Source organism: Oryzias latipes, chromosome 14 (assembly GCF_053564925.1).
Source record: "Oryzias latipes strain Hd-rR chromosome 14, Olatipes_Hd-rR_3.1".
NCBI lineage: Eukaryota > Metazoa > Chordata > Actinopteri > Beloniformes > Adrianichthyidae > Oryzias > Oryzias latipes.
In genome coordinates, this window is record NC_136250.1 from 24,645,105 (window position 1) to 24,659,648 (window position 14,544).

Genomic DNA, 14,544 nt, shown 5'->3' on the forward strand with positions numbered 1-14,544 from the left:
CAGCAGATAGCAGGATCGGCTCTGTTTGCCCACAGAGCTTCGCTGCCCTTTGGACACCACACCTCAACCGATGCAGTTCTTGGCAAACACAAGTGTGTGTGTGTTATTATATTGAAACAAACATGTAAATGTCTGTTGTTTTCTTCAGCTGACGTTGCTCTCAGAGAAAGGCCGGTTACGGCAGTGTTAGTCCTCATCACAACACACAGTCTGGAGTCTTTCTAAAAGCAGCTGGAGGGTTGAATCTGTGCTCAGGAACTGAACCAATGCAGAACGTAGAACCAGGAGAACCTGCCGTAACTCTGGACAAGGCATTGAAAAGTTGGGCCAGAACCACGGAGAACCAGAACCAAGCAATTCTCAGCAGCTGAGAGACAGTTCAAGTTTCTCCTCTGCTGGCTGGATGCAGAATCACTTCAACACCCGCAGCACGTTTGGGCCCGGAGTCCTGTGGTCAAGGTGAATCAGGCCTAAAGTCCAGACCATTTGAGATCCAAACTGAGAAGCTCCAAGGAATCCAGCACATCACCCAAAGGTGAATAAACAAGGAGGACCACCAACCAGAGAGAGGCAGTGGTTTTTGAATATCATAGAGGGGCATCTGAGTGTCTCCGTCCTAAGATCAAGACCTGAGGTCAGATCCTCTGACAACCATCAGAACAATAAAGCAGACACCAGGAACATAAACATGCAGAAGACACTTTACAATAAAGATCTGTCTTTTAATAAAACGTAGATTTCAGATATACATGTGATGGAATCAGAAACATTTACAGGACATTACATGAGGAAGAAGAGCATCTGAGTCACTCGATGAAGCTCCAAAATCCACTTCACCAAGTCCAGAAGCAAAGTACTGAAAAAAAAAATCCCCATTCTGTGTTTTGGAGTATCAAATAAACGAGGAAAGAATCATACATTTAAAACAACAGACGCTTCTTTTAAATTTGATCCAGTTTGGATCCTGAACAGATTCCATTCAGATCCTTCATGTCAGTAGATGATCCTCAAACTGCTCATGTTCTCCAGCAGCTGCAGAATATCAGAAGAACGTCAGAACAACAACAGGAGAATGACAGGAGAACATCCAAAAAATATTTAGAGACACGTCACCAGGAGAACTTTAAAAGAAGGTCAGGAGAAACACAGAAGAACTTCAAGAAAGCATCAAGACAGTGGCAGGAGCTCATTGCTGGAGGTTCCTGGGTCGGTTGCTTTGCCGCCTCAGATAGTCCTTGGTTGTGTCTTGAAAAAAAACTGTTTGTTGTGTTTCTGGAGGAAATCTGCAGACAGAAGCTGGAGTTCTAAGGAGCAGCTGAAGCTCTGTCTTGGAACTTACTGATGAACATGAAGGTTTCCAGAAAAAGACAGAAGAGGAAACAAAGTGAGGACTTTCTTTTCTCTCCTGAATCAGACTAAAGTTTTTTCATTTCCGTTTGACCATAGATGCTCAAACCCCACATCTTCCCGGCAACAGGAATGTAAACGATGGCGCTCAGAGGGAGGAGCTTCAGTCTGAGTGGTTCAGCTGATGGAGGAGCATGTGATCACGTCATAATGGAGGAGATGCAGCAGCTACTCCACTCCTCCAGCTGAAGAGCACATGGCATGATTCACAAACGGAGGAAAGCAGCTCTGGATTTTTCCTGAAGCTCACAGAACCTTAAAGGGGGAAAGACTCAAGTCTGGTGCAGCAGTGATAAAGACCAAACGTGCTCCTCACACGCTGACTTTGACATCAGCGTTTCTTCTCCTCTGGTTTATGTTGGTCTGAGAGGATCACCACGGTTCCTCATGGGGACTCTGCTGTCCAGGTTCTACACTCTGCTGCTCTTCAGAACTCTTCCTTGATGTTCAGCGCCAGAGAAGATGGGGACACCAGCCCGTTGCTGCCGCTGCTGCTTGTCACCATGGCAACACTGTTGCTGCCGTTCCCGTGGATGCCCGCCCCGCTGGTTCCTCCGCCGTTTCCGGTGGGCGGGGTGGGTGTGGTGGTGGAGGAGGCGGGCTGCTGGAGCTTCTTCTTGTTGATTTTGCGCTCTTTGGCCCGTCGGTTCTGGAACCAGATCTTCACCTGCAGGCGTGGAACTCATGTCAGAACAGCATCTGGAGAACATGGAGTACATGAAGCCGAGCTGCTGTGTACCTGTCTCTCTGACAGGCTCAGTGCTGTGGCGAGCTCCGCCTTCCTACGGATGGTGATGTATTTGCTGTAGTGGAACTCTTTCTCCAGCTCCAGCCGCTGGTGGTCCGTGTACACGACCCGGTACTTATCCTTGGTTCGCGTCTTCCCGTCTGCAAAAGACACAAAGACAACTGCTCGGGAAAAGCAAAAAGGGCTGTGGCTCAGTGGGTTGAGCTGCCCGATCTGCTGGATGGTCAGAGGTTCAATTTCCTGACGAAACAGCTAATTTTCCCTCAATGTTATACCTGTCATCTGCTACAGTTCCTGAAATATTAAAATTGAAATGCAGTTAGAACACAATCACCCTCCTGCAGGTCAGAATTGGTAAAACTACAGCAACGCTGTGATGTCATCACAGAGGACGAAATGTCCGAAGGTTTGACTCTGAACTCTTAGATCCACACTGCCTTCATGTTCTCCAGCGACAGGCTCAGGCCCTCACATGGTCAGACTGGACTATGGGGGGTTGAGGCTCTCAACTGCTGCCAGTGTCAAAGCTGTGAATGAACTGAGCGTGATTGTGTTGTAAACTGCAGGCGTGCGCGCCCCAGGGCCGTGCACTACAGCCGCGTGATCCCGCCCCATCTCCCCATTCAAATTGAAGTATTTACATAAACTGACTCCTGTCTGTTGCAGTGATGTGTTTGTGTGCAGCTTCGAAATCTCTACTCTCACACTGCTACAGTGACAGCCAGCCTGACGCCTACGTTTCCCAAACTGCATCTCTGTCTGTGTTAACTTGATGCTATCATCATGTTTAAAAGCTATATTTTAGGTGTTTTCTGTAAAAGGGAAGTGTTTACACTTATGACCAGGCATGCACAGATCTGCAGGAAATGTTTCTGTATGTACACGATGAAGATGTATTAAAATGTCCCAGCATGTAGGTCAAATTCTTTCTCTAAGGAGTGAGGGTTAACATGTGACAGATGAGACTTATTCTGTTCCATCAATCTCTGGAGGAACATGAAGAAAACCCTTCAGTTTGTTTCTGAAGATCTCCTGGCTCTTTTCCAAAGTACAGCAGGACGTTTTTCTCCACCTGCTTCTAGTAAAATGGCTTTAGAGGGGTAACGAATTGGAGAGCAAATAAGTCCTCAAAAAGGTTTTGGGTCAACACCAGAAGGAAACCATCTTTCCTCCTTTCTGGAGTGATTGTTTGGTGCAAACAGGATAATAGGTAACATATTTTCTGGAGGCTGTGTGTGGACAAACAGATAATTAAAGCTCTCAGTGCTTTACCATTAACCCTGAACACACAACAGTCAAATAAGTGATGAGAGTCCCTTCTCCAGACACCCCCACCTCCACCTCCCTCCCCAGAGCGGAGTAACTGTTGAATTCAGACAAAATTGTTTGGGTTTGTCACAAACTTTTGCCTGAAGGCGATGGAGACAGAACTGGATTCTCCATCAGCTGATGAGGAGACTGTTATGAGGGAAAGCTGACAGAACTTCAGATCTGATCCAGAACCAGGAACCCACTGTCACTAGTGATTCAACATTAGCACAGAAACGGTCTGTCTGTAGCTGCCTCATTCTGTTGGTTAAAACAAGTCTCTCTGCAGGTCTGATCAGAACCTGCCCAGCAGAGATGGAAAAGCCCATGGCGTTCCCTCCACCAACCAAAAACATTGGGGTTCCACAAGTTCCAGAAACTCTGGAAGTCAGGAACCAAAAACTCTACAACCAGGAAGTGTCAAATCTGGAGAGTAAAACCTGCAAATTGGGAACAAGGAATTGTGACATTTGAGAGTCTGAAACATCAAGAGTGGAGCCTAGAAATCTAGAACCTGAAAGTGTCAAAGTTAAGGTGTCTAGTATAGTGTAGAACCTGGAAGTCTGGAACTTCAAAGTCTGGAAATTCAGAAATCTGCAAGTCTAGAGTCTGAATGTCTGAAACACGGAAATCTAGTACCTTGATGTCTAGAACCCAGAAGTGCAAGTCTGGAACGTAGAAGTCTGGAATTTGCAAGTGCCATACCAGAAGTGTCGAACCTGGGGAATCTAGAACTTGGATGCCCAGAGCCTGAAAGTCTAGAACCTGGAAGTCTGAAATAAAAAAATCTGAAATCTGTAAGTCTAGAACCTGGAGCCTGGAAGTCTAGAACCTATATGTCCAAATCTAGATGTAAGTATAAGTATAAGTATTGAACTTAGAAGTCTAGAACCTGTCTAAAACCAAGAAGTGTAAAACCTGGTAATCTAGAACCTGGAGGTCTAGAACTGGCAAGTGTCAAATTTTGGAGTCTATGACCAGGATTCACAAAACCTGGAGATCTAGATCCTGGTAGTCTAAAAAAAAGAGGTGTCCTATTCTTATATCTGGAAACTGGAAGTCTGAAATGGGGGAGTATGGACCATGGAAGTCTAGAATCTGGAAGTCTGACCCTGGACGACCCCTCTCTCTGCATTTTTCTTTAGCTGAAACACAAATTGTCAGACAGCGCTGAAGGTGCTCTTCATGGTTCCACATTTGGATCGGCTGGCTGCTGCAGTTCCTAAAGTTTGCATCATCACAAAGCCACCATGTCTAACCCGACCCACTGACAACAAAAGTGAGTGAGGGAAGTGTCAAACCTTGCAATCTAGAACCTGGAGGTCCAGAACCTTGGAAGTCTAGACCGACAAGATGAATGAGGATGTTTAAAATAGCTTCTAACATTATGAAAAGATGTTTCTGCAGGACTCAGAACCCAAGCTATCTGCCCTCTCCCTCCCACTGGACAAATAGCATCAGAGATTTGATGTTTCTTCAGTCTGAACTGAGTCAAAACCTGAAGCAGGCAGGTGGATCTGGAAGCTGAGGAAGGTTCTTCCGTATCTATATTTGGAACAGGCACATAGAGCTTAACTCAGGCACATTTTGTTTTACACGCTTCTGTTTGCAGCCTCTCCAAATGAAACAATAATTAAAGGATTTTTGACGTCACACTGACCTGAGCGCGTGGAGAAGCTAAAAATATTCAAAATATATTTTAGATTTTTATTTTTTAATCAAACCGACCTGCCTCACGTCAGGGCCGATTGACCGACACACACACGCAGACAAACGAACACACACTTCAAAGGCTCATTTTTGACCCCAACATAGACATGCGGGGCATTTCTATCACAACCTGATGAGGCTCGACACGACACGGACTATAACTTTAAAAAGATTAAATTAGTAAATAAAGCAATTTGTAATAAATTAAAATAACTTAATATAATTATACTATAATTATAATAATTTATTATTAAAACGTGGTATTAAACAAATAAAAACGGAAAAGGTAAAAAAAAGCATTTAAATGATCACAAAACAATAAAAACAGTTAAAGTTAAACATTAATATGAGAACTAATTCAATATTTAATTATAAAATAACCCTGCGGTCCAAGCCATTGCGCACGTGCAGCTATCTGCCGGCGGCGTGCCGGCGCGAGGACATTTGAGTATCTCCGCGCGCTCATATCTGCTTCATTATTAAAATATAACAGAAAGAAAAGTCGAACTTGCTGTGGGCGGCGCACGGGCGGCGGTTCGGTTCTGTATGCCCCGAATAAAGGTTCGGGATTTTTTAAAATGAATAAAGAGATGAATATAAAAAAAAAAAAGTTTGGCCTCGAGAAGAGGTTCCAGTTCTTACTCGGGTTGCTGGGCGGCGCAGAGGTTCTGATCCACTCGTACGGGTTCCTTCTGCGGGGGGAACCGGGAGACACCTGTCCGACCGTCGCATTCAGGGAGGGGGGGAGCAGCGAGGAGGGCTGCCCGGAGAAATCCGGAGGGCTAAAGCCCAGTGAGGGGCCTGTCACGGAAGAGGCCCCCGGGGGCCCCCCCGCCGTGTAGTGATGTGAGGACCAGTCATCTCGTGTGGGCGCAGGGGGCGGGTAAGCCGGGCTCCAGCCGCCGTGGCCCGGGCCGGCCTGCTGGGAGGGGTGCGGGTCGTTGCTGAGTCCCGGGTGGTGGTGGTGGTAGCTGGAGAAGTCCGAGTACTGCGGCGGGGGGGGCACCGGGAAGTTCTGCGGGCTGAGGCTGAGCCCCGGGTGGCGGCTCACCGGGCTCTGGTGCGCGTACATGGGGGGCTCCTTGTCCAGCTGCAGGTAACTGACGTACATCTTACCGGGGGTGGGGGCTCCCTCAGCATACTGCGGATCCAGCCTGCCTGCGTGCCCGCGCTCACCTGGTCTGCAGGTGAAGTGAGCTTCGCTCCGAACGTCCTTGTCCTCCCGCGTGCACCTGAGCACACCTCCACCTGCGCTCGTGACCGTGCCGTTAAAACAGCCGTGGTCACGAGGACACTTTATGGCCTTTATCTCCTTCTCGCCGCGCTCCTCTTCCTCTTCTTCCTACAATGTTCATCATGAGAAACCAGCTTTCCCACGCGCCACTCCCCACGACCTGCAGTCCTGCGGCTGCATTTGCATCTCGCACTTCAAAGGGCCGCCAGACGCCCTAGAAAAGTTAGAACGTGTGCGCGCGGCGGACAGTACCCCCCCCCCCCCCCCCCCGCGCGCGCTCATCTATCTCAAACTCCCGCCGCGAGGCCCCGACTCGGTTCTGAAATAAAAGCGGATTCCCGCCTTCGCAGAGGCCCGATCCATGAATATGATCAACAAACGCAAATCTTTTCTGCTACTTCAGCCTGAAAATGTAGTTTTTACGTTAACAACAAATCAGAATTGTTTTTTTCATTTTGCTCGTAACTCTGCGTTGATTTAATTTACATTTATGGTCTTTAATGGAAACAATGATGGTCATGTTTTCTCCGCTGGTTTTTAAAACATTCACAACGATAAAATCAAAAGAAACAGAAAATCAATAAATCAATTCATTTGTATTACTATTAATAAATCTATTCATTTCTATTACTAATAATAAAACTGTTGTATGGTGTCACATAACCGTCTTCGTTTTTAAATTATTGTTAATATCTTTTTATAATTTAAAAAACGTTAAATCTTCTGTTTTTGTTAGAAATGTGTTTTGATTTTATGCTTGAAATGATGTAAAAGTAAAATAAACTTTATTTATCTGCGTTAAATCTGTTATTTTTTACAACAGGTTTAACAAACGAATATTTTAAATTAGGCCAATAATTAAACATTGAAACAACAAAAACGTGAAAAAAATGTCACAAACGAATTTATTTTGCTTCAAATAATTTTATAGTTTGAGTTTTTGTTTTTTGCATATTAACTTTATGATGCACAGCGAACGTTTGTTAGATTTAAAATATGGTTGAAAATATGAAAATAGAAACGATTTTACATTTTTTGATGCGTTTTTTTATTTTTGAAAATATAGCTCTTTAGTTGTTTTCATAATTCTTTGTTGTCAGCATTAAATATTTTTAAATTCTACAGGGAGTCTGACATCCTGACGTTATTTTATGTAAGCTATACCTACTTTTTATTTTATTTTTTAGATTGTATTATTTTTCAAAGTTTCTTTTTTAAGTGTGTTTTCTGGAGAATGTGACAACATCTTAACCAAAGACATAAAAAGCTGAGTTAAATTGAAAAATTAAAGAAAATCAAAAATCTGAATAAATGCAATTAAATAAAACAAAAAAACAATTGTTCATCTCTAACTAAAAACTCTGTGATCAGCTGACCGGCTCACTATCTTATTCTGAGTTGTATTTTGGGGCTCTGAACGCACCGTCTTTTTGTCAACTAGGAAGATATAGAGATATTATGTTCACTGCAAAAGAAAAGATTTTGTTCAAATGTACAGACCTCACACACATACCCCCCCCCCCCCCCTCAGACAAAAGGATTATAAATTAAACCACCCCCTCCCCCAAAGAAGCGCCCACCCTTCTGTTCCTGAATTTGACACAATCCAAATGTTGCAGTTCCTCTAAAGGCCACTAGGGGCTGGTTTCAGAGGTTCACTCCAAAAAAAAAAATATCAGATTTAACACCAAAATAAGTATATTTACAGTCTAGCTGCATCTTTTGGGGATTCATGTGCTATTTATGACATCTCATCAAAAAAACCATCAAATTTAAATGAGATTATTTATTTAGGAGTGTGGGAGCGTTTATTGATGGGCCAGTGGGAGGGGCTAGAGGAGTTTTGTGCTGCAAATTACAGTTTTTTAGGAAGTTTTTTGCTTTTTTTCCCTCTTTCTCTTCAACTGTAATCTGATGTGTGATAATATTAGCGCCACCCATAGTCTGCCCGTATGAACTGCATGCGTCTGTAAACACTGACTGCTGTGTTCAAGTCCATCGGGATGTCTGAGTGTTGCTCCTGACAGCATCAGCTGCCGTCCTCTGTTCCTACTGAGGAGGATTTATTTGCTTTTTATGGATTTATGGGAGATATATTGTTTTACACTGATGAGAATTACTTTAACCACTGCAGTAAAATGACCCGAAAGCCGATATTTGAGCAGATTCTAGAGAGTTTGATGGTTTAACACCGAAGCTCCTGCCAAAGAGCACCTCCTCAATGTCTCTGCAGAGAAACCAGAGAAAAGAGTTTTCAATTAAAATGGTCAGTGTTTGTTTTCCGGATCATCCACAAAAAAGGTTGTCTAGATTTACTGTAAAGGTAATAAATGGGCTGCTGCTGCTTTTGTCTGTTTCCAAAATTCTTCTGCAATAAATCCTTATTCCTGTCATCATTAGCTGTGGTTTTAGGGTTTTTATTTTTCATTTACTCTTTTTTTCACTTTGTCCTTTTTTACTGTGAGAAGTTATTTTGTTGTTTGATTATTTGATTGCTGCATATTTTTAAATTATTGTATTTTGGGGGGATTTCAGGGTTTTTAATGTTTTATGTTTTTTTTTTTACTATAACACTCATGTCAGTTGTAGATTTTTATTTATTATTTGAATTAATTTAGTTTTTGTTTCCATTTTGCCTCACTTATTTCCTACTTTAATTTTTATTCTTCTCACTTCTTTTTGAACTAGACTTTAAACAGTTTGTGGTGAAAACTCATCAACATTATAGTCATTTCTTTAATTTGTTTTGTTTTATTACTTATCAACCAATACTTTTTTAAAGGTCTGTTCCAAATGAATAAATGGATGGACGAACAGATAGATAGATAGATAGATAGATAGATAGATAGATAGATAGATAGATAGATAGATAGATAGATAGATAGATAGATAGATAGATAGATAGATAGATAGATAGATAGATAGATAGATAGATAGATAGATAGATAGATAGATAGATAGATAGATAGATAGATAGATAGATAGATAGATAGATAGATAGATAGATAGATAGATAGATAGATAGATAGATAGATGGATAGATAAAATAAAGAACAAATAAATTCAACACTTGAATTAAACCGTCAGAGATGAAAAGAGGAAAAATGAACAATTCATTAAATCATAAATGGAAACCTGATATAAAATCTGGAGGTGATCGGCTGATACATTTTGCTATGGACATGGTGTAAAGTTCTGTTTGTATTTTTCATTTCTCACTAAAAAAAAAATTTTCAATCAATAATTCAAAGTCATATTCAATTCTCAATTGACAATTCAATTTGCAATTTATTTATGCTATTTGAAAACACATTTTGCAATAGAAAATTCAACATGGAAAATTATAATTCAATCTTACAATTCTTAAAAATAAAAATGTTAATAAAACCAATATAAATTGCACTTTAAATTGTCATGGATTTTGGGTGACAAAATTCAAAATGAAAATCTTTTTTGTAATCTGTCAGACTCTCATCGGGGTGGATCCCTCCTGCTTACATTTGCTAAGTCCTGACAGAATGCCCAGAATGGATCTATAGATCTTAATAGATGAATTCAAACATGCATACATATTTATACAACATAACAAAAAAAATATACATACAGAGGCTACTTATAGGACACAGCAGCCCTAAAGATGTGTTTAAAAAAACTGCTAAGAGCTGCAATAAATTCAGTTGTAGTCATAAACATAGTGTCATTTGTCAGATGCATTCTGTTTCCTTTAATCAAATCACAATGCATTTGCTTTGATGTTACTTTAAATAAAATTCTTAGCAAATAAGAATTGAATATGACTTTGAATTTTAAATTGCAAAATGCATTTTCATTGGAGTTATGGTACCTAAAACCCATGTCATCTTAAAATGGAACTGATTAAGATTTTATTTACGATTTTATTTCTAAAAATGTAGCACTGAATTTTTATGTTTCATATTGAAATCTAAATTGAAATAGAGATTTTCAAATTGCAAGCCTGACTTCCAAATTGTGTTTTTGATTGAGAATAGAATTTTACTTCAAATTATGGGGGGAAAAAGCGTCCATGTCTCACAATTTCCTCTTGATTCGACGAGAACAAGAACCTCAACTTTGAATCACAAACTTTAGATAGAAGGAATGCGAGTCGGAGGACTTTTAAAGCTGTGCCGGACTTGCTGGAGCTTCTTGAGTTTGCTTCTGTGGGTCTAGAAGGGGAGAAATCCGAACCCAAATGGATCAAAACCGGTCTGGTTCTTTAAAAGCAGCAGGGTCAGGGACCTGCAGACTAAAGAACCGGGTCAGAAGAGAGGGAGTGGTTTGGAGCTCTGAGCATCACCTGCTGCAGGTGAACATTAACCTGCGGAAGTCATAAAGCTGCCGGAGAAGCAGGTTCTGTTTCCACAAACAGTTCAGTGACCAAGAACAACATTAACCGAACCTGGAAGCTTTTATTCTGAAAGACAACGCTCACGAGAAGAGAGTAAAACAGGAAAAACGTTTCACACTATAGCAAAAAAAAGCAGAATGGGTGCAAACCCCGACTAAGTTCAGCTAAATACAGGATCAACTGTTTCACAGAGAAGGAGACTTTGTTGCCATGGTAACAGCCAGCTAACCTGGTCTGGAGCACACTCACCCAAAGGTCTCCATGCTCTGTGAAAACAAATGGTGGAGTCTGTTCTGGAGCCGGTTCTTGAGTCTGTTCTCTGCTTTTCCTCTGATCAACATCACGTTTCCGGGATTTTGACTGGAATCATCGTCAGCTCAATGGTGTTTGCTTTTTTGAATCTGGATGGAAAAAGTTTTTTTTTTCCTGAAACTTTTCAGACTGAAAACATCAACAAGGGCTTCCATTAAATGTTAGAATTTTAAAAAAATGGTTTTCTAGATATACGTCCCAGTCCCGGTCTGCATTACTGAAGAAACAAAAGAGCTTTCATAAACCTTCAGGTAGATGAACGCTAAATATTCATAGGAATGACATCTTTCTGAGGTTGATGAAGATCATCGCATCATCCTCCTAAACTGAGAGGCCTGGCAGAAGATTTATCCTGTCAAATTATCCAAAGTAAAAATATTACATCCAATAAAAACATGGACTTTATCCATAGCAAGCAGGATATTTAAATGTTTGTTTCTGTAAATCGAAAAATGGTTATAATTTATAGTTAGCTCAAAGATGTACAAATGAGGTCCAAAACGGAGGGTTTTTAGTAAAATGTCCCTTTTTCAACAATGAAACAAATTAATGTAGCTCCTGTTTTATTAATGAAGTTTCTGCTCAAACTCAGAATAGTCGGTTTGTCTTAACCTGATTCCGTGGATGCAGAGTGGCTCGGTGCTGCCACCTGCTGGTAGTAGTGAACTGTCTTTTATTTTCTTTTGGTCACCACAACAATTTCTTATTTAAACAATTATAATAATTTACGTCTGGAAGTTTATTAAACCAATGATACCTCAGAGAATCTATGAAATGAAAGATGTTCCTTTCGGTTCCAATAAAACCCTCATAATTCCTGCTGGTTGAGTTTTTTGCCTGAGAGTCGCCGTGGGCAACAGGATCAGTGATTGACTGAATGGAGAAGGATGTTAAAGGTTGTCATAACGATGTGAACTTCAAGTTTTCTTTAATGGTAAATTCTTTTAGAAGTTTCTTTTCTTTTAAATTATATGTCCAAAATCAAATATCATCATCATCATCATCATTCTGTTGGGCCTTGAGGTCTTCTTTGGTTGATCAGAAGCGTGTTATGGAGATGGAGTCGCTTCTCCTGCCCTCTGAAGCTCTGACTGGCTGCTTGTCTACATCTTCTGACCCTGTCAGCTCATGCACCCCACAGCTGGATGGCTGAGCTGCTGTCCTTCACAATCTGTGATAATCTCACAGACTGCAGATTCAGATATACTTCACCTGGACTACCGAGCTGTGACTGTCCTTTGTAGATGTTGCCTTAGATTTGTTCTGTTCTGTTGCACATTGATTTCAGGTGAACTTCTTCATGGGGTGGGGTGTGGCGGTGCTTTATGTGCGTATAATTCATCAGTTGTGCTGCCTGGTGTTTTTTCGCCTTGTTCTGGGAGGTCCTGGACCTGCTTCAACTGCATCGTCCTGCTTCATAGGTTGATTGCAGACTCTAATTGTCCCTCAGTTGTGTGTCTCTGTGATGGATTAATGAACCCCACCTTCACCCGTCAGTGACTGGATAGGCTCCAGCATTCCCTTGACCTTGGTACCAATGAGTGGATTGTTTTTTCATAAATATTAGGTTTGTTCATTTTTGTCAAACATTTTTACAAATGTGTAGTTCTATTTGCTCTTGCTGCTCGGGTTAGATGCTTATGTTTTTGGTGTTTTTAGTTTTTCTCCATTGGTTTGGCTCATTACTTGAAACAGAAATTACATTCTCAAAACAACATGGACAAACCTCCAAACCACTTGGAAATTGTTCACAACAGAATGGAATTTCTCATTAATTTCATCAAACTGCAAATGTCTTAGTACATGTGTCAATGTGTCAGTACATCTTTGCAAATTATTAAGTACAGGTAGCCTTCGTTTAGCACAATTTCCAAGTGAATAGATCTTGTTGATCTAAACTGATTGTTGATTCTCAGTCTAATGGTTGTTTGCCCCAAAATGAGTCAGCATCGTTTCATCGTGTAAGTCATCACATGCACAATAGTCTGTTCAATTGTCAAAATTAGTCAAGAACATAATACCTTGAATACCATATATATATCCCTTGGAACATTTGATACATTTATTGTTATTTTTGATTTGATCCCTGCAAATGAGAGAGCTCTCGTAGGGCCTCACCTACCGCTATATGTTCTTGTATGGGACAATGGGAATTTCCACCGTGGCCCGCTCATCAGGGCCTGGTTCACTACTCATCCAAGGATGGTCATAGTGTTCCTACAGCTTTACTCTCCTTTCCTCAATCCTATTGAGGAGTTTTTCTCCGCTTTGAGGTGGAGAGTGTATGAGCATCGGGCTCAAGATCAGAGGTCCCTTCTCCATGCAATAGATGCTGCGTGTGAGGATATTACAGGAGATCAGTGTAGGGGATGGTTTGTGACATGCACGTCATTTCTTCCCACGTTGCATTACAACGGCTGTGGCCGTATTTGATTTGGATTTCTTTTTGATCTGTGTTTTGTGTATTGGATTTGTATCAGAGTGGGACTTCTGTGTCTTTTCTCCATTTTTTTTTTTGTAGTTCTCCACCTGTTTTGTTGTGTATTGCACTTTAGTGTTGTGTTTTAGTGTTTTGTGCCCACTCTGTTTAGTCTTTTGGTTTGTAGTAGGGATGGGGGAAAAAAAGCCCCATGAAACCTCATTGGGGTTCATGTAATTGTGCCGGAAAGATGAACCAACCATTCAGTCAGGGCTTTGAAACCACACAGAACAGCGGCATCTGGTGGCGGACTGGGCGTATATCCTTCAACTAAGCTCCTTGCAACACTTCAACGTGGAAATGATCATGAAAAAAACGTAAAACTAAACAATGTTGTTAATGATCAACGTAAAACAACACAACGAGTTACGTTTGCTGTGAGAAGTGCTTGACACAGCAAAACACACATCACATGAAGAAAATAAACGCAAAGCAAATAAAAAAAAAAAAAAGTAAAACGCTAGTTTTTAACCTGGGATTCCAGGATTCAAACGCTGTGATTATTTGTGATTATTCCACCATTCTATTGGTACTGATACAATGACATCATATATTGGTACAAGTATTATCCTTATACTTTAGCAGGAGTCATGGTAAAGTGCAACGAACTGACGCCGATTCCAATACAGGTGAAACAATGGAACTGGTCGGAAAACGTTCGGGATTCATTTGTATTTAGAGAGAGCGCCCAACTGTTCAAACACAACAAGTGACATATGAACCGTGGTTCGACCAAACGAAGCATTTGGCGCTTCATACGTCATCAACCACGTTATCTGGGCTAGTTGACACACGCCCGAAACATTGTGCCGAACCACTCTGCTTCATGAAGGGGAGACATGCACCGTACCGTCGTGTCAAACGGGCCATCCCTAGATGGTAATTATGTTAAGTGAAGCTGTAGGGGTGAACTGCCATTTTCTTTAGTAACGTTTTCTCCTGTTTTTGATAGTCTAGGGAGGTTAGTGTTTTGTCAT

At 41.3% G+C, this 14,544-nt stretch overlaps 1 protein-coding gene across 1 annotated transcript; it reads right to left on the bottom strand.

Annotated features, from left to right (window-relative positions):
- Window positions 1-701: 701 nt before the first annotated feature.
- On the bottom strand, window positions 702-6,596 carry cdx1b (caudal type homeobox 1 b). Its single transcript, XM_004076736.5, has 3 exons — window positions 5,816-6,596; window positions 2,147-2,295; window positions 702-2,074 (listed from the first exon to the last, which is right to left on the bottom strand). The coding sequence occupies exons 1-3, from the start codon at window positions 6,282-6,284 to the stop codon at window positions 1,835-1,837; spliced, it is 858 nt and encodes a 285-aa protein (XP_004076784.4). The 5' UTR covers window positions 6,285-6,596; the 3' UTR covers window positions 702-1,834.
- Window positions 6,597-14,544: the final 7,948 nt, after the last annotated feature.